Source organism: Symphodus melops, assembly GCF_947650265.1.
Source record: "Symphodus melops genome assembly, chromosome: 6".
Classification (NCBI taxonomy): Eukaryota; Metazoa; Chordata; class Actinopteri; order Labriformes; family Labridae; genus Symphodus; species Symphodus melops.
This window is the reverse complement of record NC_136696.1, coordinates 19,393,446-19,416,743: the sequence shown is the minus strand read 5'-3', so window position 1 is coordinate 19,416,743 and position 23,298 is coordinate 19,393,446. Positions and strand designations below refer to the sequence as shown.

The window sequence follows — 23,298 nt, the reverse complement described above, 5'->3', positions numbered from 1 at the left end:
ATAACGCGAATAAGCTCATCATACAGCAAGTACAAGTACCCTTGTTTTGATCGGGATTACTTTTGTAACCAGATAAAAGCGTTTGATGAACATGTTTCAGCGTGTTGTCGTTGAACGCATCACCGAGCTGTGACCGAAACAGACTCAGAGAGAAGATATTTGGTTAGGTTTCAAAGTAGTATCACGCATATATGTTCCTAATGTAGAACAGATTAAATGAGAGTTTTTACGGGGGGCGTAATTTACTGAGGCTTCTCCAAAAGTTAGCTGGATTTGTACTGTAGTTTGAGCTAGCGGTTAGCCAAAATGCTACCGTTACAGTAGCATTAACGGTAACGTTATGCTAGACGACGTGACAGCAGCTGGGAGGGGAAGCTACAGCTGCTTTAACTATCAGCATAATAAATCCAACTGGTTTAAATCACCAGCTGGGAAGAAAGTTGGTTTATTGAGCTAATACAAGAAACCGTAAACTCACTTTTATCAGCGGCTTACTATTGCCTTAATAAAACCGTCAAGTATGGGGATGTGCCTGCCGTGCCTTGGTGGAGCAGCGGACGACGTCGTTGTCACCCCTGATCCTGTAAGTTCATTTAACCCACATCTACAGCCGTGTTTATAGATGTTGTATGAAATCCACATTTATTTATAAACCTAACGCTACTCGTTTAAACAGTGGGGCAACAATAGGCCTTGTTAGGCGTCGCCTGTGTTTAGTAAACTCAGACATTTGAAATATGTTCCAGGCCTCACACACATGTCTGCATCCTGTTTTCTGACTCCTCCATCGTTCAAAGTTTCTGCTTCTTTTCAGGACACAAGAAGGCGACAATTAGCCGAGGCTGCCGAGAAGAGACAGAAAGAGGTAAGTGAAGTTAAAAAGGCTTTCTCGTTTATGTCAGGGGGATAACATACTTTTTAAACATACATAAGAGTCAGATGAGTTAAAACAAGTATCTAATAATGAATTATTTTTCAACAACTAAACTAGATCTTACCATCTAGCAAAATTTAGTATAGAATGAAGTTTGTAATGTGAGGTTATACTGATGGATGGATGGATAGATAATTGATCCTGAGGGAAATTGAACAGATGTAACTTGAAACACATTTGCCACCTGTTAGATGCAACCCATTCAAGAGAGATGCACTTTGTAGTGTGGTGAGTAATGTTTTATTGCACAGAAAATCCACTTGAAAACCCGAAAGAGCCATGCCAAAGTAGTGTCAAGGTAAGTATACATGGACCAGACTGAAAACTCCTCCTTCTGGATTTGTCTCGACTACCACATCTGTTTGCCCCAAGTCACTGTTTCCACCCTCAAGTCCCCGGACACATTACCATTCACACCTTACTACTGCAGATGAGAGCTTTGAGTCCTAACCCACACTCACCATTCAGTCAGCTGCTTCATCCTTTATCTGAGTTGCCATGTTTGGGAGTTGGATGCTTTTTTTCCCAGTTGTGATTTAAAGAAAGCTTTCTGCTTCTCCCGATAAAAATGGATTATACATCGTTTTGAAAAACATGCATGTTATACCACTTGTATGTGTTTAAAAAAAAAAAAAAAGATGTTAACCATTTTATTTTTTAAAGCATTAACCTTTTAGTACACAATAATAATCCTCTCTATTTTTTCAGACAACATACAGGGGTGTTAAAAATCCAGAAGCAGTCGAGAGGAAAAGGAAAAAACAAGAAGAAATTGAGAAACAGGAGATGACCACCTCTGTTTCTGGAGGCGGTGGGTTAAAGGTAAGTTTTGTATTTATGCTAAAAGTAGTGTGATTTGGGATAAGATAATACTGTAGAGAATCATTCATGGTTTTAATGAAAGAGATTTTCCAACATTAGTTTACGTGATGAGCTGGTTACTTCGACGCCTCCTACACTAATGCAACAACTCCAAACTGAAGCTTTGCGAGCTCTGACAAACAACTGTCCATAAACACGGGGTAAAGAATGATTGTTCTTTGGTATAAGAACACCATTTTTGAAATAATACTGCTGTCTCAGTGTTCAGACTGGCAAACGCAAACTACTCATACAGTTCTCGCTTTAGTTAGAGCGTTTCTTATAATTGTGTTGGATCTGAATTAATTAGTAAATAACACATATTAGCTCCCGTACTAAGAGTACATGCAGCATAAAGTTACACTTACAGTAAATACAGATGTCTGTTTCTTGTCCATGTTCATCCACTGCTCACCAGCTGTGCATTTTTTCACTATTCAATTGTGGGGACTTGTTCCTGACTACGCTGGACATCATATTACTAATGTATGTTCACTCTCATTTAGTCTTGAACTATCCATATCATGCAGTTGACTCTTAGCCACTTCTTATTTAAGATGTAAATCGACTTTCAAAGCACTTCTAGTCCTGTTCACACCACATTCACCACTGAGGGCAGAAGTGGCTACATAAAGTACTCAACTGCCCAACAGTCGTACTTATTCACACACTGCTACGCAGACGTTTGGGTTCAGGGTCTTTCCTAAGGACTCTTAGTGGAACTGTAGCGTTAAAAGCAAGTGTATGTTTGCAACATTAGAGGGTGTACCATAAGATAATCCTTTATTGATCCCAAGTCGGGGATGTCCCAGAGACTGCACATTGTTCTGATGATTTATTTTTCCTTTCTTCTCCACAGTGGCAGGTGGGCTGAACACGGAGAGGGTAAAACCTGAAGTCTCGACTAAGAAGTAAAAAAACATGAAGTTTTGATGCAAGATGACCTGAGCGATGTTTGATCTGCTGTCCATGTTTGATTTATTTTTAATTTCTTTGACGATTTTATGACGGTTGTCATGTCTCATGCAGAACAATCGGAAGTGATTACAGAGGGCAGGGATCTCCCACTTGTTGCCAAGTTACACAACGGCTTTGAAACTTTGGACAAGGCAGGGCCGACACCGAAACATTCAAACAGTTCCACTTCCTGCTGTATGAGTTGAATTGGGTGAAGATAAAACAGTCTTACAGTGACTTAGACTAGGTAACATACATTTTATTATTATAAAGTCCTGTGACTGATCTCCTCCTTTACATTAACGTATTGTTACTACATTTGATTACTATATCCACAGTCTGTTATGCATACAACACATTTCACAGTTCACACACAGTTAATGTTTACAAAGAACCTGGAGTGAGTTTACTGTAGAATTAGTTCACAGTAATGAGCACCTTTCTGACTTTTTTATTACTTCACCTTTGATTGTTGGCAACACAATGACTGGTGCAAACAGAAAATGTCTCGATTGACCTTGTGCACCCAGACTTTGCACTTTGGGCTGCTCTTTGTCATTGCCGCTTTCAGAAGTCATTATTATATATCTGCACAGTTTGAGTTTGTTGCAATGTTTGCAAAACATACTCAAGCCTGCTTAATTTAAATAAGTTATGAAATGTGTTTTTGAGATGCCATATGACAAACAGAAGCTATTGTTAGAGATCTATTTACAATGTGTCTGCATTTGGAGGACAGCTACCATGTCTGCTCACAGTGCTGTAAAATAAGTTTTTTTGTCAAACAAGATGGAAACAGAAAAAAAGGTTTGTAGTGCGTATGTAGTGAAGTAGATTAAATGAGTGCATTTCTACAGCCTTCACTTGATCCTTAATGCTTCCGGTGCTTTAAACATTTTGTAAAAACAGAGAATCCAGCCAATGTTATTTACTACAATAAATCACATTTCTGCTACTCTTGTTTGGCCTTTATGAATACATCTGCTACATCTTGGAAATGAGTCAAGACCAGGTGGGATGTTTGTTAAAATAATCAGCAGTACATTTTTAGCATGCTGCATTCAAGATATACTCTGTTCCATGTTGGTTTCTCATCAGTGCAGTTTAACATTCAAATATTTGTTTTATCTTGAAATAAGTTTTAATCTCAAAGCTGACACATTTTCAAATGTATATATAAACTACAGTAGTTCACGTTGCTCACTTGAAAGATTTAACCATTTATTGAAAACTTACATCTTGAACAGAAATTGCACTCGCACATCTCAAACAATTCTTTGGGTTACTCTGCATAGACATTAACAATTGTGCAAATGATTACATCACAGGACAGATTTTGAGAAAGCAATTATTGGACTATATTCATGAAGTCTCAATGATCTCAGTCTTGAGAGGTCAGAACCATACAACCTGTTAAATAATCAGAGTGATATGTGAATATACTGTTAATGTGAACCATGAATCAATGTGTTTTTTAAGTACAAACTGCATCTTGGACAGGTGATCATCTGTGTAATTAAAATAAAAGTGTATAAAACAGATAAAATCCAGTCTGCAAAATTACTAAAAACAGTTATAGTTAAATTTTCTTTGCATAGATTTGTTTGATAGAGTTAAACATGAATACAATCTTCATTGTGTCAGCCCTATAAAGAACACATTAAAAAAGTCAATATTTTATGACACATTTTTGGTTTCTTGGAAAGATTTTGCAGTGATCAAAGGATGATGTTTATGTTGAAATTACTTTGACTTTAGTGCGATGCTAACGAGAGCATATCCATTTAAACAGCACACTTTAAAGATACGAAGTTTGACAATGTGAGCCAAACAGGAAAATAAAAACAATGGAGCAAGACAATGTCTTTGCCAAAAATGTCAACTAGCTTGACACACATTTACAGTTGCCCACGACATCCTCCTCCACCTCCTGCAATACACCACAGGACACACAGGAAATACACACAACTGGTTCAGCTCATACCTCACCAGCAGAATCGTGTGTGTCACACACCCACCATGTCACCGGCAGTGCCCCCCAGTGTTGGGCCCTACCCTTTTCTCCATCTACATGCTCCCTTTGGGCAGTGTCATCAGCAGGGATGGGTTGTCCCAACATTGCTATGCTGATGATACAGAACTGTACATAAAAACCACCTCCACTTCTTCCTCCCCCCTGCTAACATCCACTTTGACCATCTGCCTGGAGGCGTGGATGAAGCTCAATTTTCTCCAACTTAACTGCCCCAAAACTGAAGCCATCCTCACCGGCACACCACATCATCTCCGCTCCTCCCCCATCACCAATATCACTTTCTTTGGCCAAAACATCCCCTTTTCTAATCTGGGTGTTAAAATGGACCAGCAGCTCAACTACGACACCCACAACCACTCTGCCCTTCACTCACCCTAATAGATGCAGAGAAGCTCGTCCACGCCTTTGTCCACAGTGTCTCCAGATTGGACTACTGCAATGCACTCCTCATCAGGATCCCTTAAAAAAGCCTTCTGCTAATTTCTCTTTTGGATGTTTTATGTTTAAACAACTCTTTAATTCTTTTAAGCTCTGAAGCACTTTGAGATTTATGAATGTAAAGTGAAATAAAATGTATTATTATTATTATAGTTATTATATATGTTACGTGTATACTATTACAAAAGAAAACCTACTCTGATAAGTTCCAGAAAAGTTCATTTTCTAATATGTCCGATACAGTCTGTTAATGCGGGCCCGATCGACAACTTGAACGGACCATTTGGAATAAATCAAGGAGAGGACCTACTAAAAGAGATATATTGCTTAAAATACAAGTAGTAAGTAGAAAAAAGTTTTAAAAAAGTTAAAAAAAAAAAAAAAAAGAGCTTTACTGTACACCTTTTACCCACTTAACACATTATACAGTAGGCATATTTCAAAGCTGTTATCAGATGTATAAAACTTAATAAAATACATTTTATGGGCATACTAGAGTGATTCTGCACTCAAACACGTGACAGAATTTTCTTTCTCTGCCTTACATAAATGTTCTTGCACCTGCAGTTACGATATATGTTGAACAACAGGGTTTTGTTTTATAGCTCCATCCATTTGGTAGTAAACAATGGCAAGAAGTCCTCCTCTGTGTCTTTTTATCATTGGCTCTGTGCAGTCTCTTCTCTTCACTTCTTGCTGCGGTAGTGAGCTGCCACGACCAGGTAGCTATCAGGGGTGAGGTCTTTAATATTGGGGGACTTGCTGACAGGGGAAGTCTTGCCCTCCACTCGGGAGATTTGGAGCATGCGGCACGGGTCATGTTTCAGCAGGTAGCTCTCAAAGGTCTCCCAGCCTCCACCTACACGCACCATCACATGCTTGTTGTGCAGCATCTGCAGAGAGAAACAGGATTATAGTGTCACTTCTGATGTCTTTGTGTCAATAGAGGAGCTTTAAATGGTTCATGTTGAGCCCTCCTGGGATCATTGTAATTTCCCTGATTAAAGCTTTCCTTGTCAGGCAGTAGTAGAATGAACAGTTACATTTGGCTTTGATGTATGAGTAGATTGATGAACTGGTTGATGTCCCTGGAGAGAAGCTTTCACCATCTCTGACCAGCCTAGTGTGGGGATGTAGAATCTGGGGCCAAACACAGAATCCTTGATTCATCTCACTGTTTTATTTTTGGAGTTATATTTCTAACAAGAGTCTTCATACATGCAGGTGGCTATGTGAGCAAAGCAATGCTTTGAGCTAATTGTTAATATTAGGGTGTTAGGACATTTATAATCTGAATGCTACGAAGCTAATGTTAACCAGTTGTTAATCAGTGAAAGTTGATGTGATTGTCCAGGTCAGAATATTTGACACATTTTGTTCTGGTCATTGCACTACATGTAAGGGAGGACATAAGGCACTTTGTGACATCACCTTTCAGCTGGAAGAGAACGTGCATGTCGGAACAAAGTTCCATTGAAACTCATTAAATATCTGTGAAAGACTTCCATAAACACCTTGAATACAAACCTCAAGGTTGGATAACAGAAGAAATGATGAGATCCCCAAAATCATTAGGATTAATCTTCACAGAAACAACAAATGCGTGTCTAAAGGTTTGTGCCAATGCTATTGGTAGCTTTCAAAATATTTTACTGATTAAATAAAACATCTGACCTCCTGGTTTTTAAGCCAAGAGATATGTCAGAGGCTCAACACCATTCTTCCTCTGAGCAGCAAGAAACTCTGTTCTAAAGGTCGCAATCCATCAAATATTTATCAAGATTTTACAGCAATAAGAAAACAAAAATGTCAAGCTTCTGCTGCCTCAGTAAAAGTCAGAAAGTCATTCAGCTTCACCCTCTTTGGACCACGTCAGTCTATACACAATTTCATGACAGTCCGTCACATAGTTTTTTAGATATTTTAATTTGGACCAAGATGGTAAATGCAGGTCAACACACTGACATTGACATATCTTGATTAGGTTGCTAGCATTGCTATAATATTCAGCAATCTAATCCTAATCTTACACCATACATTCTGCTTAACCAGGGAATTTACAGTGTTTATTCATCGTTCCATGTACTGTTTTTGCTTTAAAAGGACGCCACCTGCAGCATCAGAGCACATTCTCAAGGTTGGGTACCATGGCAACATTGGCCATTAGAAACGGGAGATGGAGAATAAAAGCTGTTGTGTATTGGAAGCTCAAGACATTCACATACCTATAAGAGTGCACATAGAGCACGCCTGGCTCACCAAGGAGTCCCATCAAAACCCTGGCCTCATAAACACATCATTACACCTCAACTAAAGCAAACCGGTAGAACATCCTTGTTAGAAGAAGTATCAAATAAAAAGCTTATTACAAAGACTACTGAGAGGATATATCTGTCTTTGAAAACACAAACAGAAAACGATTGTTTCTGACAAATAACAAACTAAATAGCTTGATAAAAAAAAGGCTACCTCGAGAGATTGTCACCTTACTCTGGGCCATTATGAAGCTTTCTGCCTCCAGCAGCCAAACATGCAACATTTATAAGCCTCTTACATGAATCAATCAAAGGGGGCACCAGTGGGGCAACGTGTCCAATCAGCAGCTCCAGGCCTTCAGGCTTTGTAACTGTGGTTTTAATGGACCTGTGTGATGCAGAGGGGTTTCAATCACGCTGCTTTGGGACAAGACCCTTGCTAGGGCCCATTCTTCCTCCTCTGCAGCCCAGAGAGGAACGGATGCCCGGGGCTGAGCTTGGACAGCACTTCTCACAAACACAGCAATGCTACTTTGCCCCCTTGTTGAGACTACAACCACCTCATTTATTGCAGGAGCTGAGAAGGTCAGTCTCTCAGGCTGTAGAGAAAATTATTGTGGACCAGACTATACTCTGTTGTCATGTGCAGACAGAGACTTGCCGTTACTGCATTCATGCTTTTTTCACAGCTGCTGGGGGGCAAAACCATCCCAGGAATTTTAATTAAAGCATCTTGACTGCAAAGCAAGCTGTCTGAGAGATAGAGGAAGAGAGGTTTAACACTTTATGAAGCCTGATCAAATGATATTTCTCACTTTCAGTAACTGGGGCTAATAAAACCTTTAGTCACATGTAAAATCTAAATAATTTTAAAACGGGTGATTCTGTCCAATTTGTACAGCATGTACAACGTGTATTGTATGTTTACATTCCACTTTTGTTTTTCATGAGTTTTTCTGTTTTATTTGTGCATGAAATTGAATTATGTTTGTTTGTCTTTGAGTACACTCTTATTACATTTGCTGGCAACAATACAGTACTCAAACACAAATAAGAATATGGTGCATTATTGGACTGATAGAGGAAAAATAGACAGAAAAGGAGCAGTATGTTTTACCAAAAGCAAACTCCTTATTCTTAACCTGGTCTTTTAGGCATTTTTTAATAAGTAGTGGTAGTACTAATCTAAAGAAAAACATTTTCCTGTAATGTAAATGTCTCTTGTTGCATCTATCCTCTCTAAGCCTTTTGAGGACATTTTGTAAATTGTATTGATATAAAAATAAATTTTACTTGACTTGATATCGGCAGTGATGACAATATGTTGTAAAATGGAATGCATCACATCAACACTGTGAGACACTTGTCCTTGGTTGCTCAGCAACACCTTGAATACTGAAGCCTTCAGTGTATCCAGTGATGATATTTATTTAGAATAACAGAAACTGTTGTTTATTGAGGAGGAAATTAAGGCTTCAATTATATCCAAAGAAAATGTTGGATATAATTGTAATTAAACTACCTTCCAGAGACTGAGATTTTACTTGGTAAGGATTTTATATCAGTGGTTGCAGTATAATTAGCTGACAGCAGAGGACATCCAAGAGTTAATTTTTCTAAATGTCTTTACATTCTGAGCATACTAACAGCATGAAACACATTCACAGAGGTGTTCATCATAGTTATGGGTTGCCAAGGAACCAGATCCCAGGTGGACTAATGCTTCATCTCTAATTTGAGTGAGCCTCTTTTTATTTTTCTCCAGTTCTCATTGTTCCATTGCTCAGGCATAGCCAATAACGTTTCCTCTACAATTAAACTCATTGTGATGGTGAGATGTAATGATTGCTACCAACAGACTTAAGGGATACAGCTTAGTGATTTTTTTCTCCTAGTAATAACTATTTGGTGATCGGACCATATGGAAATGTGTGGGAGTGATTTCATTTTACAGCCAGTAAGCCACATTGTGTTTGGCTGCAGACAGACATTGTCAGAATACCATCACCAGTAAATGAAAGCTCACAGCAAAGGGGGGCTCTCCACACACAAAGAGTTACTTTCATCCCAAAGCCAAACCCAAGTACACACCATATGCTGAGGGAGCAGAGAGGGGGTTTTTATTGTAATGTGAGATGGTATTGTTTCCTCCCCCAAAATCATCCATTAATAAAAAAGATGTTAAATAGATCAGCAACACTATAAAAGCAGTGTTATTTTTGAAAGATTTTCATCATTTTGTGAAACATAGTAACTCCAATGATTTGGTCAACAGTAAGCCTATAGCCTACTTCACTATAATTCAGCGAAAAATATTACACTTTTTATCAAACTACATTCATTCAGCCTTTGCGAAAACTAATTTCTATTTCTATTTTTCTATATTGGTGTTTCCTCACTATTTCAAACCACTAGTATTTAGACTGTCAGCTTTTAATCTAAACATGGTTGTGATAAACTTACCCGAATAAAAAGCATCTTCTCTCCAACACGGTATCGACCCTGTGAATGTCTCTCCACGCAGAATTTATTTGGACATCTGCAGGGGGGGTCATCAGCGATGTGTCTTACCTGCAAAACAAAGATAAACATATGAAAAGATGTTTTCACCCTGATTTCAGAAGTCAAAGCATAACCACAGATAAACATCTGCTAGCTTACAGCATCATCCAGCATCTTCCCTGTACTTTTCTTGCTGCAGCTGACTTTGGTCGGCGTCGGAGATGGAGAAGGAGATGAGGAGGGGGAGGGCGAGAGGGGCTGCACAGGGGGTACAGGTGACGGGGGTGGTGGAGGAGCTTTCTCTTCTTGTTCAATCTCTTTCTCTAGAGTTATGAGGCCAGGAGGCTCCACATTGTACCTGGACCAAGGAAACAAACGTGCCGTTATTCTTAGAATTAAGAAATTGTATTAAAAGCAGTTTAAAAGTTGTCAGGGATATGAAATATAAAAAGTAAATGTATACCTTGTAGCTATTCTTCCCAACTCCAAAAGACAGAGACACACTTCACGTGGCTGCTTATGAAGAACTACAGGAAGAAATCGAGATTTAGCATTTGGTATTTAAAGTACATGGATGGTTTCTGAAATACGGCGGTGAGTGTGAATGAGTGGCTGTGGGATTGTGAGAGGAACAACAAAAATGAGTTAACAAAATACATGCATTCAAATGGTTTTCGCCTATGCAATCATGTGATTCCAAAACAAATGAAAATGAGTACGGTTCAGCGTGGAAAAGTATGTGTGAAGTTTAAGTTGTTAAATCTAATGTGGACCGAAATGCGACGAGGCAACGAGAGAGCGTATAAAAAACAAGTGACACAGCACACCATGCATTAAAGACATAATAGCCACTGCATGATAGCAAACCTGCTGCTCTTACATGTATTGATGAACTGATAAATCCACCCAGAAAAAAAGCAAAAGAGGAAAGAGAAACAAAAAAGAAGACAAGAGTCAGCTGTTACTGTTTCCTTAAGTATTTTTGTCGTAAAATGCTGTAAAAATACTTCTGTAGGCTACGGCACTGTAAGCAGTGCTTAAATGTCGCTGTATGTGTAATGCTGCTTTCAAAAATGATCTGCATAGTTTACATTACATAGCAATGGTTAACCAGGCGCCATTTAGAAATTACAGGAATGCATAAATATTCTACATATTTCTGTCCTTGGCAGTGTCACATGCTGTTTGTCTGACTGTTAGGATCATATCTAAGTCCATATTTGCGGCATGCTGTAGATAACAAACTGGTGAGTGTGCTGAGGAGGAAGAGAGCTAAATGTCCCTTCTATGGGCTGAGGAAAACATTTGCATAGTGTTGGCCTACTTTCTCATGTACACATCCTTTTTTTCTGTACTCTCTTTGTTTTACCACATACATTCTGTGCATGAGCGCAGATGCCCATTGCCTGATGATGGGTTGAGCTGTTGTATACAACAGTGTTACCTGCAGACTGCTGTCTTGTGAGCTTTTTGCAGATGTCAAATAAGTTGGTTAAACACTGATGATATTAGTCCTCTAAGGGGAGGGGATGGAAGCAGTCCAACCTGCATGACACTCTACCTGTATGATTACGCCATTCACAGATGATCGAAAACTGAGCCTTCGGTGACAAAACCTTAATGTGCTGGGCTTGTTTATAGGTATCCATTTTTGTTCTATATTTTTAAACGTTTCATGTGTCACATAACAAGAGAACTCTCACCTAAATCCTCTGACTCAAACAGACATGTCTCTCCAACTCCAACCTTACGACACCAGGACAGGAAGTTGGCTGTGTTGTCCCGAGCAAAAAAGGAGCCGGAGGGAGCGCTCTGGCGACATGGTATCCTCTGATGGGGAATATTCTGCACGAGACAAAGAGAGAAGAGTTGGAGATCTTCATGTAGCTGACACAATTCTTTACAGTACCTAAAATGAAGAATATCCCTTACTTTCTTTTCAGAATAGAACTAAAAAGCAATAAAAGACTTTCAGTAAGTATCAGACAAAAGCAAAACAACCATCCACCACGGCGACTTGTACTGCCTTACTCCCTGAATTCCCATCAAAACATAGAGCCACACATTTTTGATCTACAATGATTTGTTCTCCATCTGCTGAAGCTCTGGTTTCAGCTCAGGATCAAGGACCTTCTCCACACTGATCAATATTGGAGATGGCGGGTTAGGCTACTTTACCAGGCCTCCTATGATTGGGGATCAAATTACACACTTATGGGATTCATCCCCCACGCAGTCGGTTTGGGGAGATTTATGTGCCTTGCTGTGGTTTTATGCAGGATATTTGCGTCTGTGCTATGAGAAAGGTGCAATGAGCTCATGCTGAAGGTATTTGGGCTTACGTGGGTATTTTTCTTTACTTTCCAGTCTCTCTCTCTTTGACTTTTTTTTCTGTGATCCTTTCTTTTATTCGGTTACTTGTCACTCCTGGAGAGATAATGACCACTACTTTGCCAATGTCATTTGATTGAACAATAACAATGACATGTTAATATTTCTGTGGTGGCTTGCTGATTATCTGGGGTCTTTTCACATCTCAGAAAAGTGCATAAAAGCCTCAAAGAGATGTTCAACTTTTCAAGGGCAAAAAGGGTTTCAAGCAGCATAAAAGTAACATGATTTTCTGTCTCTAAACGTTAATATTTATGTAGACCTGGAGAATATACAGTATTTAGAAAATCAGACTAAGCTAGCAATGCTGTATATACATTTAAACACACTGGGAATTATGCTTGTTGGGTTTCTTGAGGAACGTTATATATACAGTACATAGCTAGCAGAAAGTTAGCCTAGCTTATCAATAATAAGGGGAAACAGCTATCACAACTCTGTCTCTCCATTATAAAATCCACCTAGCAAGACCTACAGAGCAGACAGGCAGAGCTGGTTTCTCTATGGCTCACAGTGCTTGCTAACAATGCACAACATTTCATGGAAAAAGAAATCTATTTTTTAAGTTTAATATGTTCAGCTTCCAAACGTCCCAGTAAATGAATGATAGCAGTTCATGAGTTGTGTATTGAACTTGGCACATGGCAGTTATAAGACAGGAAGCAATATCATCATAAATTCATTTGAAGCTGATACTGACTGAGCTAATTACATGGGAAGATGTACGTTAGATAGCAACTACAAAGGGATTAATGTCTGCATGGAATCACTTAGTCCAACCTCAAGTGCCACAGTGACTTATAACAGGACTTCAAAGAAGGCATACATTTTCTTTAAAGTGGTCTACAAACAATAAACAATTACAGCTTAGAGGACAATGATAAGCTCTTGAAGCCACTTTTTTTAAAACATGAATTATAGACTTATAACTATAAAAGATGGTGTACACTGTATCAGACAGGGAGAACATGATTTATCTTTAATGACAAAATTCAACTGTTAGCACTTAATAGGAGCTGTAGCCAACATAACAATAAACCGCTTTGAGAAAATGATAATGTGACTTTGTTTGATTTTGAAGCCCGCAGCTCAAGATAAAGTACTATCTTTGTTTTCTTTGGTTCCGATGTGTCTCACGACTTCTCTGCTCACCATCAATGGGCTCCTCTATTTCAGTGTCCCACGATCACTGGCCTTTTTCCTCACATCTGTGCAGCCACACACAACATATAATCCCACAATGTGAAAACAAGAACAGATACTTAATAATAAAATGTGTGGAGGAAATGCATCTGTCTTACAGCTATAACTTGATATAAATATGTATACCTTATTATTTTTTACCATATTTTCCATTCTACTACAGGACTTAATTGTTTACCCTTTATAAACGCTTCATTCATTTTTGAAGAAAACTAGTTTGGTCGGTCTACATAATGCTTGTTTTCTCGATGTGGTATCTCTTTGGACTTTATGAAAGAAAGGTGAATTAGTGAAAAAAACATTCTCTTTGTCTCTTGATTTGGAAGGAAGAAGCGGAGGAAATCCAACTTTGTTGTGGTTGGTCTAATGCTGTCACAATCTGAATATTTATTCCCCAGTCTGTGTTTAGGAGAATCGACCTTATAAAATACTATACCGTATAGCACATTTTGCTGATTTAAATTACAAAGAACAATGTGCAGGGTTACCAAAAAATTACAATCAAATACACAAGACGTGATGTTAAGAATTCCCATGTGCCAAATTTAAATCATTAAGCCTTCAGTCAAAGCTCAAAAGACTTTTTCCACACTCCTGCCAATTCTCACAGGAGATGTGGGGCCTCATCAACTAATGTGTCCTAACCAAGCTTATATTTTCTTTGCCTTTTTTTTTTCTTCTTCTTTTTCCTTTTTTGCCCTCTTATGAATACAGCTCCCAACCCCCATCTTCCATACTTCTCTTTGTGCACACGTTTCTGAAATTGTAGAGCTGCTTGTAAGATTTATGGTCTGTGCTAAACTTACTTAATAATATATTTAACACTTATTCAGTGTCTCTCTTTTCCTGTTTTACTCTAAGAAAGATATAACTATTCCTTTGAGACTGGAGGTCTTTTTATTGATCATATTGATCTGAGTATATAGCTATTTCCTGTAAGAGTCAACTCTCCGAGACAGGGATTTGAATGGATCATTTATGTGGCACTCAGAAAAACTAATATTAACAGGGATCTAGGTAAACATATGTTGCTTATCATGCCTGGATTTGATATTTTTCATTTAAATCGAAGAGGAGAATAGTTTCAACAGATAAAAAAGAATACGGTTGTCAGTCAAAAACATCTTATTGTCAAAATTGCAGATCTCATCTGAATGTCAATCAGCTATCAAATCATTTAAACTTAAAGTTGAACCAATAACACTTTAAGCCAAGATGTAGCTTCCTCATTATTGTTTTAACTCTAACTGTTTTATACCAGATCATTGTTATCCTTAGGTTTCTCTGTACCTTGGTGTTTCCACGTGAAAGCAAGGCTCCATTACTCTGTCTGAACTTCTCCTGCAGTGTCTCAGCCAGCTGGCACAACAGGAAGCCGTTGTCCAAGCGATCCATGAAGCTCTCTGCAGTGATTTCCAGATCTTGCCATGGGACACATAAAGAAAGCAGAGTCAAGCCATAAATCCAACATAAAAATGCTCATTTTAGAATATATATATACTGTAAAAGGATATAAAATTCAATTTCCAGATGCAATGTTATTGACTCTCGGAGACTGCTAGGCTGATTGAGCTTGGCTCTGTGCTGCTGGGTTTAAGCAGTACTGCAGAATCCAATTGTGCAAATATTACAACATGACTTTATGGGAAACTTAGGGGATTTTTTTGTTAGTGTACCATAGGGTGACATAGACAGGGTAACATGAAAAGGGGGCGTCATACTGTGCACAGTAAAGTCTCATTATCCTGCACAGTTGCAGAAATAGATTAGTGATCAACATGTGGTATCCAGTTGACTGACTTCCAGACGACCATTCCTTCTCAGTTAGATCATCGTGAAAGAGGAGGTGCTGGCAGGGGGGTGTCTGTGGAAAGAACCCGGGGAGATTTTTTTAAACCCCTTCTCTGCATCTTATAGGAGGAGGGGTCTTGGGGATTTGACATTTAATGAGTTCCAAATGTTGTAATTGAGCCCAGAAAGAGAGATTGAAATCTTGAGAAATAGTAAGTGAGCTCCCGTCTTATATGCTTAAACTTTCTCTCGCTCAATGAAGACTTAAACTTCCCAGAGGCTCTCAGAGAAACATCTAAACTCTGATACTGAGTGCTATAAATTGCTTGCAACAACAATATGACTCATGAGGACGATCAAGAATCCATCTCCCACTCAGTCATCGATTCGCTGCATTGCTCCTCCCACCTGGACGTGTAAGCATGTCATCGCCTTCTTTCTTGAACACACAGAACATGGTTTAAACCAAACACATGTCCTGTGTACTGTGTATTTACTGGAAACACATGGATGCTCCTGAAACACATGCATCCAAAGATTTATTTGTTCTTGCTCCCGAGGCTCTGCAGACCAGAGCTTTCCAGATCAGCTGGTTGCAATGTAAACACACAAAGTCCAGTTGTTTTTTAGTTATTAACACAGTGGGGAGGAAGTTTAAGAACTTAACTGGCTTCCAATAAATATGAGAAATGATTGTAGCACTGAATACAATCTGCAGGGGTCCTGTAGAAAAATAATCCTAAATATACTAAATCCAGTTACACGTAATCCAAAAGCATGTTCAGAATTAAAACCATAAGTAGATTGCTTTCTTCTCGACTTAAAAGACTTTAACAAAACAATGTTAACTAACATTTTGCCTCCAGTAATCCAGGGAACAATTACTTGATTATCAAATTCAAACCTGATCTATTGGAGGAATCTGGAGAATTTGTGTTTTGTTATAAAGAAAACTAATTTCTCTTCAGCGGAGCAAAAGCTAAAAAGAAAAGCTGAAAGGAAGCTTTATCAGAAACAAAACCAAAACTTTAACTTATTTATTACTAATAACTGTTTGAATAAGCAAATCTACTTCCACCCCATGATTACATCCACCATACTTAGGCATCATGTTCTAACTTAATTTTCTTCATACACATCCAATTAAATCTAAGTATTTCATGTCCAATCAGATCTTTGGAGTGTGTCATACATTTGTTTAGTGTCTGCGTTGTTTAATATGAACACTACACAGTGTCATTTATTAGACAATAGAAACCTTACTTAAAGCTGCTGCTGATTTCCCCTTTGCTGCTTATTCTCCAGCACTGGCTAAGCATTATTCGAGAACTCTTAATGACACCATTAGTCACTTAAGGTGGACCTATGGCAGCAGGTGGGACCAATGAATCTGGTTCAAGTGCTAGGGACTTTAAAATAGATTGTAATGAGGTTTCAGATTGATTCCAGCCCCCTTCCACAGATGTTTGCATCAGCAATACATGTTCAATTACTGTTGAAGACAAGGACTTTTTTTTTCAAGCTAAGCTATTTCATGGACAATGTATTGAATAAATCACAGCAGCGCCTTTGTATTTGTTGGCAAAGTTGATGCAATTTGTGGAAAGTAATTAATGCACCACAAATCAAGATGTATCATTGCAATAAGATAAAATTCAGTGTTTCAAAAACCTGCACTGTGAAATGCAATATTATATTACAACTTTTTATGACTATATTTAATTCAAATTAAATCATTATGTTCACCCACCGTATCTTTATACAGTAAATTAAATCTATATTGTAATCTAAACTATGAGTATATTACTTATATGATACTTTATTATGATCTGAAGTTGCCATTAAAAGCTGTTAGTGGACACAGACTGAATAAAAAGCAAATATGTATAGAAGACAAAGATAGAAGTACATCTTCAGATGAGTCATGTTGCTTACCGAGAATATTGCTGAGCCACAGGGCGAGGTCTTCCTTCATGGGCAGCAGACTGGCTTCATGTCTGCTGGACAGCCACTGATGATACTGCTGCATGTCTGTAAGGCCGGGCCCGCTGGTCTGTTTGGGGCTCAGAGAGCTGCACATGGTTCCCTACTAAACTACTGACAGTCTGAGGAGGGAGAGGAGGAACATAAGTTAAACAAAAGACAACAACAGCAATAACACAATTTGAAGCTACAGGACATCAATTTCAGGTTGCCATAAGTCCTCTAAATATAGATAAATAACATAGACATCAAAACATAAAGAAAGAGCCATTTAGAACATATGTTGAATACTTTCACCTCTAGCACGTCTAAGTTACAGTATTTAGCATACGTATTGGCATGTGTTTTAATATCAATGTGTGTAATGTTACATTACATTAGTATGTAATGAAGACAATTTTATACAGGCGCCCAATAACACTGAAGATGAGACACAAAACAAAACCATCATATAAACTAATGAATCATTCTGGCTTTGTACTGCATTTACTTAAGCTCTTGAGAAACAACTAAACAAGGGTTCCTGTCATCATGATAATATATCAAAACAATCAATCTTTCAGGAGGTTTCTGTTTTTTTTCATGATCCAAAATTACCACGACAGTATTCTTTGATGACAGCTGATGTTCATGCCAAATGTTTGCAACAGGAAGAGAAAAGGATAAAAGAGAAAGGATATCTGAGTGCTTTTGTCCTCCAGACCAGATCCTGGTTTAGTTTCCAGTCCACCTGATGACATGAGACACTGAAAGGGCAGTTTCTCTCCATCTTTTCGCTGAACAAGAGACACTTTTACACCAAAGGCCTTCTATTGAACAAACCGCAGAGAGGAACAAAGAGCTCCTTCAGATCACCCTACACTCTATGATTCAGTCCATCATACAGCCTTAATCAATCGAGTCCAGCCCACACTGAGGCGGACCTTATGTTTCAGCCTGATAGAAGAACTGCATGACATCAATATTAAGAGAACTATTCAACAGCTACTTGTGAGACGACTCACTGAAAAAGCTTCAACGAGAAAATCTTTTGGTCCAGTCTCACTCCATTAGTGGATTTTTTTTTTTAGACAAATGAGTAACTGACAAAACAACTGGGCACCAGATGTGCTTTAGCAGAGGATACAACCCACATCAACACTTAATATAAAGAGGCTTACAGAGTGGTGGCTGTGAATGTAATTGTCTTTATGAAAATGATGCAGACAAAGATACATCTGTTCAAAACAGTCTTTATCTTTCCACAAGTAAAGGTGTAAAAAACAAATACAGTAGTGTTTTTTTTATAATTATCATCCATTTATGGCATTCTCATTGTATTTCATTACTGTTGGTACAGGTTTTTCTCTCATTTTTATTTTGTAATTTATTACTTTAACTGATTGATTGACATTAGAGATTAGAGATGATGGCATTGCGTTGATACTAAGGACCTGTACATGGCTTTTTTTAATGGCTTACAGGACAGCTTTTCTACTACAGCCTCAGATCAGAAGAGACAACCAGCTGAAGTTTAGTGGCAGAAAAGAAACTTAGTCAGAACATAAGCACTTCAGCTTTTAAACTGCACCAGACTTGTTTACTGTTTATTTTGTTTGTTTTGACATCAAAAAGTTTTTTCCTCAAATTTTAAAACAAGCAGGAACCCTGTGATCTAAAAAGAGAATCAGGAAATATGATGCAAATCATGAAAAGAATGTATTCAAACAAGTAGGTGAAGCTGAGGGAAACAATTAGTTCATAGTCTGAGAGTGCTGAAATTTTCCTCTGAATACCGAGTGAGTGTATCACAATGTGAGGAATCTGACCTTTAAAGCTAAGTAACATTTGGAGGTCTCTGTGGAGTCTGTCTGTAACCGAATCACACTCATGTGCAACACTGGACATCGGGTCCTTGATGTCCAACCAAGGTCGTGTTATCTTCCTAAAGACAAGAGCTCTCGGCTGTGTCCACAAACTGAACTGTGGAGCTCAGCTCTCACACAGGTGCTACATTCCCATGTCAACTGTGGTGAAGGCTGACCTACAGAACAAGGGCACTGGGACAACTTCTGATGTCTCATAGAACAAGAGTCAATTATTCATGACCACTCACTGCAAGCAAAAACATGGGCAACATGAAAACATACTTCTGATCCAAGCACGGTTAAAGGTTCAAAGTTCATTCTTCCATTGTTTTTTTTTTAGATACTTAATATCTTATATATCTCCACTGTCAAAACATTTGGACTTCCTTAAAGGTCTGAGACAATTGTGGCACTTTTTTGGATAAATTCATGATAAAAAGAAACTCTAAATTGTAAAGATCTGTAATCAATCTTGATGTAAATTTCCCTAAATCGTATTCAACTAAGTAGGATTAAAACAAAACACCAAACTTACTTGATTTTCACCTTGTTTTTCTCCTACAAGGAGTCCCAAAGAAACAATCAGTTGTTGTTTAATATACATGTTACCTCTCACCAGACTGCAGCCTGACCTTTGACCTGCAGGCCAAAAACACAGCCAGCAGCACCACTCTGCAAGGCTTAATCCAGTGTTATTTTCAGAATCACACTCAGATTATGAAAGAGGGCCCGGAAATTGAATCAGAAAAAAAGATAAACAGTCCAGCCCCAAGATATTCAAATTCAGGGTTATACATATTATCACTCAGGAAAGCCTCGTGACTTCAGTGAAGTCATCATAACCTGCCACGGTCGGCCGCAGATTGCTCCAGGAAAGGCATATGGATGGGAACAAGACCGCTGAATCACATCAATTAGCAAAAAAACAAGACTGCCTCTGTCCTGAAAAATCTTGCAGCTTCTTTGTGTCTTTCTCCTCTACAACAGCAAACTTATCTTAAGGCAGAGTTGTCCATTTAAACAAGAGAAGCATGATTCCATTGAAAATGCTGTGTTGTGAGGCAGTGTTGTATTCAGTATCACTTTGAATGTGTGGTTTTATAGTGTATAGTTCTATCAACTAGAATTTTTGCCTATACTTTCTAACATTAAACAAACAATATGTCATGACTACTTAAAGAGTTAAATCTTCCAGGGCAGTGTCTGAATTTAGTGCAATTAGCTGATTTTGCATGATGTAGTTTTGGTCTTTTAAAACACTATCCTGCCCATTCATTTTACAACTGTAATAAATCTTTAATGCTGTCTCCAACTGTACAACTGTCACAAATAAAAACAGCCACAACAGACATTAACCGCTCTGAAAATAGGATCAAGGGAGGGTGTCTGATGAGTTATGACTGAAATCCAGCAGAGCAGCCACTAATTAATTAAAAAAGACTGCAAAGGAGAAGAATTAGGTTCTGTGTGATTAGATTAGATGGTGTTTGAGAAAAACAAAAAAAAAAAGCAGATTAACTGCTTCTGGACTTTCAGACACAACTTTCAAATAGGCTACAAAAGATAGTTTTTAAACTCACATCACCCTGGAGACACTAAATACGGGTGATAAAAGTAAAAGTAGCCAACATGATACATGCAAAAACCGAAATGCACTGATGCACAGGGAATTTAAAACTCATTAATCTGACAGTGAAGTAGCAGAACATTTCTGGTTGAGATTAGAATAAAGGTTCGTTGTTTGTGCTCACCCTGAGGGTTCAGCTCGTTTGTCGCGCACCTTCCTCTCTCTCGTCCTGTTTGCTGCTGGGTCCCAGTTTTCATGCTTTACAGCGCTGAGCATCGACCCACAGGTTAGTCTCCAAAACACTACACCAGTGTGGGCTGGGGAGGTCTTTCTCAGAGAGCGCGTTAGCAGAAGGATCTGACCGCGTGCGCGCGCGCACACACACACATACACACGCGCATATGTACATTCACATAGCACGCTGCTGCTGCTGCTGCTGATGGGAGGTGGGAGGGAAGTTTGATCCTGCTGGCACTGCCTCCCTCCTCTCTCTGCTTTGTTTTGCCTCATTATGACATTTTTGGACCCAATTCAGCAGGTCAGCTCGAGAAATTCAATCCTTCGCCACACTTGATTTAGTAGATTTTTCTTAGAGTGTGCGTGTGATTGTGTGCTCATGTAATCTGATCAAGATGATTGTTCCTGGCTGTAGCCTATATATACACAGCTATGTTTACTTTGAGTATAGGCTAAATATGAATTACGTTTTTATTAATTGTAAATTATTTCTAATCCATCTAACATGTTGTGAAGTCGCAGAAAAAAACATCCAAAATATGAATCCTGAAAATCTTTTTTTTTATTATCCTTTTTTGTCCTGTAGTCTACTTCAAAGTAGATTGGACGTTTTACAATACTACTGAATAATGGAGGAAATTATGTTTTGATTATTTAGGCCTATGTTTCCTTGAAAATGTCAACTATAGAAAACCCGAGTTCGTGTTTTCGTCAATTTCTTTTGATCACATGCGTAGGCTGTCAAAACATTGTATTTGGCTTTTATTTTGAAAGGAATGAAAGTTGGGGAAATCTTTGAGTCATGTGGCGCATGCGCTGTGTAGAAAGCGGCACGAATGAGCGTCAGCTACTGAAGAGAACCTGGCAATGCAATGACAAGTGAGTAAACGCATCTATGTTTACTTCCAGTCATTTACAAATGAGGCATACTCATATCATAAACATAAACGTACTGTTTCATTAAATGACCATGTTAATAAACGTGCCACCGGAAGTCTTGTTTAACAGTTTTGTTGACTTGAGGCCGTTCATGTAAAACGAGCTAACCTGCTAACTAAGCGGTTGCTTGGTAACGCTTCATTTGTTGTCGACGGAGGATGGTTAACTTGGAGTACAGTTTAAATTGAGTCTTTCTCCCCCTCTCTGGCTGATCTTTAAGCGCAGATAGCGCCACATGGAGGCGGTGTTGAAGAACTTAACGAGCTCGGCGGAGCTGCTGGCCGTAGCTGCGCACAGCTGTGAGGTAGAGCAGTGGGATAAACAAACTCTGACCCGAGCTTTTCACTGGGCCCGGTACTGTGAAATCCTCTTTTCAAGGTTTCATAATAACACCGCTATAAGGAAGATACTGGAGAAGCACCTGCAGCTCACGAATCAAAGTTTAGCGGCTGCTTTTACTGGATACACAGAAGTGACTTTCACGGATCTCTCCCGTTGTCAACACATGTTGCTCTCTGGGCTCTTGAACAATCCTGAACTGCCGATCTCCATCATTAAGATGCTCTTTGACGCTGTGGGTCCTGTTAACACCAAACAGAGTGAATGTCAGGATGTTAGCAGCTTCTGCAGCCGAGTCATTGAAAGCAAAGCGGCTTGTAAAGTCCTGAGTCCTCTCACAGGTGTGTCTGCTGTGGGAGCTGATGCTCAGGTGCAAGGGGTGATGCTGATGGAGAGGGTGGAGGCTTTGCTGAGCCAAGGCAGTGAAGCAGCGTGCCGCACTGAGCACTTTCTGGACTCTGTCCTCCAGGGACGTGAAGGAGAAGAAGAACACTTCTGTCGGGTCATCGCTGCAGCTCTGCTGACAACAGAAGACTCAGCTGCACAAACTGCTTCACAGGAGTTTCTCCTGGACTGGCTGCAGAGAAAAAACCGACTGCTACAGCACATGTGTTCTGCACTACCTATTACTCATATAATAAACCTGGCTAAACAACACCAGACATTTAAAGATGCATACTTTGATGTGCTGAAGAAGTGGGCCTCTGATATGGAGTTCAGCTTAACTGAAGGTGAATGGGTTCAAACCAGCGCAGACCAAACCGCCATGTCCTACTGTAAGCTGACGGAGCACCTTAAGGCCCTGTGTTCAGCCTGCGCCTCACTGAGGGAGGGTGTAGAAAAAGAGCTAAACGCAATGAACATGTCACATGGAGACTTTGAAGTCAGAGGTCTGAGTGTTTGGGGAGATCTTCTGTCAGCATTAAACAGCTAACTGTCAGTCTTTTTTTATCTGTTAATGACTTGAAACTGTGTTTGTATATATAATATGTAAACATTAAACCACATTACTTTCATAA

At 39.0% G+C, this 23,298-nt stretch overlaps 3 protein-coding genes across 5 annotated transcripts; 2 read left to right on the top strand and 1 right to left on the bottom strand.

Moving 5' to 3' along the window:
* The first annotated feature begins 100 nt into the window (after positions 1-100).
* Positions 101-3,707, top strand: svip (small VCP interacting protein). The gene is made up of 4 exons (XM_079345738.1): positions 101-583; positions 815-865; positions 1,643-1,756; positions 2,655-3,707. Exons 1-4 carry the CDS (start codon positions 521-523, stop codon positions 2,667-2,669), a joined length of 243 nt encoding a protein of 80 aa, XP_079201864.1. The 5' UTR covers positions 101-520; the 3' UTR covers positions 2,670-3,707.
* A 245-nt stretch (positions 3,708-3,952) lies between these two features.
* On the bottom strand, positions 3,953-21,218 carry gas2a (growth arrest-specific 2a). 2 transcript variants are annotated; one of them, XM_079345736.1, is made up of 8 exons: positions 20,949-21,218; positions 17,303-17,472; positions 14,867-14,997; positions 11,686-11,827; positions 10,446-10,509; positions 10,142-10,340; positions 9,944-10,051; positions 3,953-6,118 (listed from the first exon to the last, which is right to left on the bottom strand). In XM_079345736.1, the coding sequence occupies exons 2-8, from the start codon at positions 17,445-17,447 to the stop codon at positions 5,912-5,914; spliced, it is 996 nt and encodes a 331-aa protein (XP_079201862.1). In that variant the 5' UTR covers positions 17,448-17,472; positions 20,949-21,218; the 3' UTR covers positions 3,953-5,911. The 2 variants fall into 2 exon arrangements, with proteins under 2 accessions (XP_079201862.1, XP_079201863.1); XM_079345737.1 differs by lacking the exon at positions 20,949-21,218 and adding an exon at positions 19,733-19,989.
* A 557-nt stretch (positions 21,219-21,775) lies between these two features.
* fancf (FA complementation group F) lies at positions 21,776-23,298 on the top strand. 2 transcript variants are annotated; one of them, XM_079345735.1, is made up of 2 exons: positions 21,776-21,880; positions 22,166-23,298. In XM_079345735.1, exon 2 carries the CDS (start codon positions 22,176-22,178, stop codon positions 23,211-23,213), a length of 1,038 nt encoding a protein of 345 aa, XP_079201861.1. In that variant the 5' UTR covers positions 21,776-21,880; positions 22,166-22,175; the 3' UTR covers positions 23,214-23,298. The 2 variants fall into 2 exon arrangements, with proteins under 2 accessions (XP_079201861.1, XP_079201860.1); XM_079345734.1 differs by having other exon boundaries at positions 22,161-23,298.